Source organism: Bison bison, unplaced genomic scaffold (assembly GCF_000754665.1).
Source record: "Bison bison bison isolate TAMUID 2011002044 unplaced genomic scaffold, Bison_UMD1.0 scf7180017864492, whole genome shotgun sequence".
Classification (NCBI taxonomy): Eukaryota; Metazoa; Chordata; class Mammalia; order Artiodactyla; family Bovidae; genus Bison; species Bison bison.
In genome coordinates, this window is record NW_011495051.1 from 9236363 (window position 1) to 9237429 (window position 1067).

At 43.5% G+C, this 1067-nt stretch overlaps 1 protein-coding gene across 1 annotated transcript in view; it reads left to right on the plus strand.

Moving 5' to 3' along the window:
* The window catches only part of LOC104979982 (olfactory receptor 7E24-like), a 3174-nt gene extending 2462 nt beyond the window's left edge, over nt 1–712 (plus strand). Inside the window, exon 2 of the mRNA XM_010828516.1 lies at nt 83–712. Coding sequence (XP_010826818.1) covers nt 83–712 — 630 coding nt within the window. The remainder of the gene's footprint in view (nt 1–82) is intronic.
* The last annotated feature ends 355 nt before the right edge of the window (nt 713–1067 follow it).

Here is a 1067-nt window from a genome sequence, read left to right on the forward strand (position 1 = left end):
CAACACCACCACTGTCCCCAAGATGCTAGTGAACCTCCAGATGCACAGCAAATCCATCACCTATGCAGGATGCCTAGCTCAGGTGTCCTTCTTTTCTCTTTTTGCATGTTTGGAGAGTCTTCTTCTGACAGTGATGGCCTATGACCGGTTGGTGGCCATTTGTCACCCCCTATACTATCTGGTCATCATGAACCCCCGCACCTGTGGCTTATTGGTCCTGGCATCATTTTTCACCAGCTTTTTGACCTCCCAACTGCACTACTTGATGATGTCACAGCTTACCTTCTGTGCAGATATGGAAATCCCTCATTTCTTTTGTGACCTTTCTCAACTCCTCAAGCTTGCCTGTTCAGACACCTCCATCAATAATACATTAATCCTTTTTATTGGTACCATTTTTGGTGGAGTTCCACTCTCAGGAGTTCTTTACTCTTATTATCGAATTATTTCCTCCATTCTCAGAGTCTCATCATCAGGTGGGAATTACAAAGCCTTTTCCACATGTGGCTCTCACCTGGCAATTGTTTGTTTGTTTTATGGAACAGGTCTTGGTGTATACCTTAGCTCAGCTGTTTCATCTTCCCCCAGGAAGGGTGCCGTGGCCTCAGTGATGTACGTTGTGGTCACCCCTATGCTGAACCCCATCATCTACAGTCTAAGGAACAAGGACATCAAGAGTGCCCTGTGGAGGATTACCCATAGGATTGCCTAATCTTAACACCTGTTCCATTCTTTTCTTTTGGGTCATAAGATTGGAAAAGGTGGTAAAATTAAATATGTGCAACGAGAAGTTCTGAATCTCCAGTTACATAGTGTATATGCATCTCTGCTTTCTGTTTGTTACCAAGTCCAAACTTGCTTTGCTTACTGCATTGGAAGCTAATAAATCAGGAGACAAGGTGTTGAGGCAAGAAATAATAATTTATTTAGAAAACCAGCAGATGGAAAAGATGGGAGGCTAGTGTCTCAAAATAGCCATCTTATCAGGGCCTGGCTGCCAGATTCTTTTATAGAAAAGGGAAAGGGAGGTGGGGAAGTAAAGCCAAATATCTCCTGAAATGACCAAC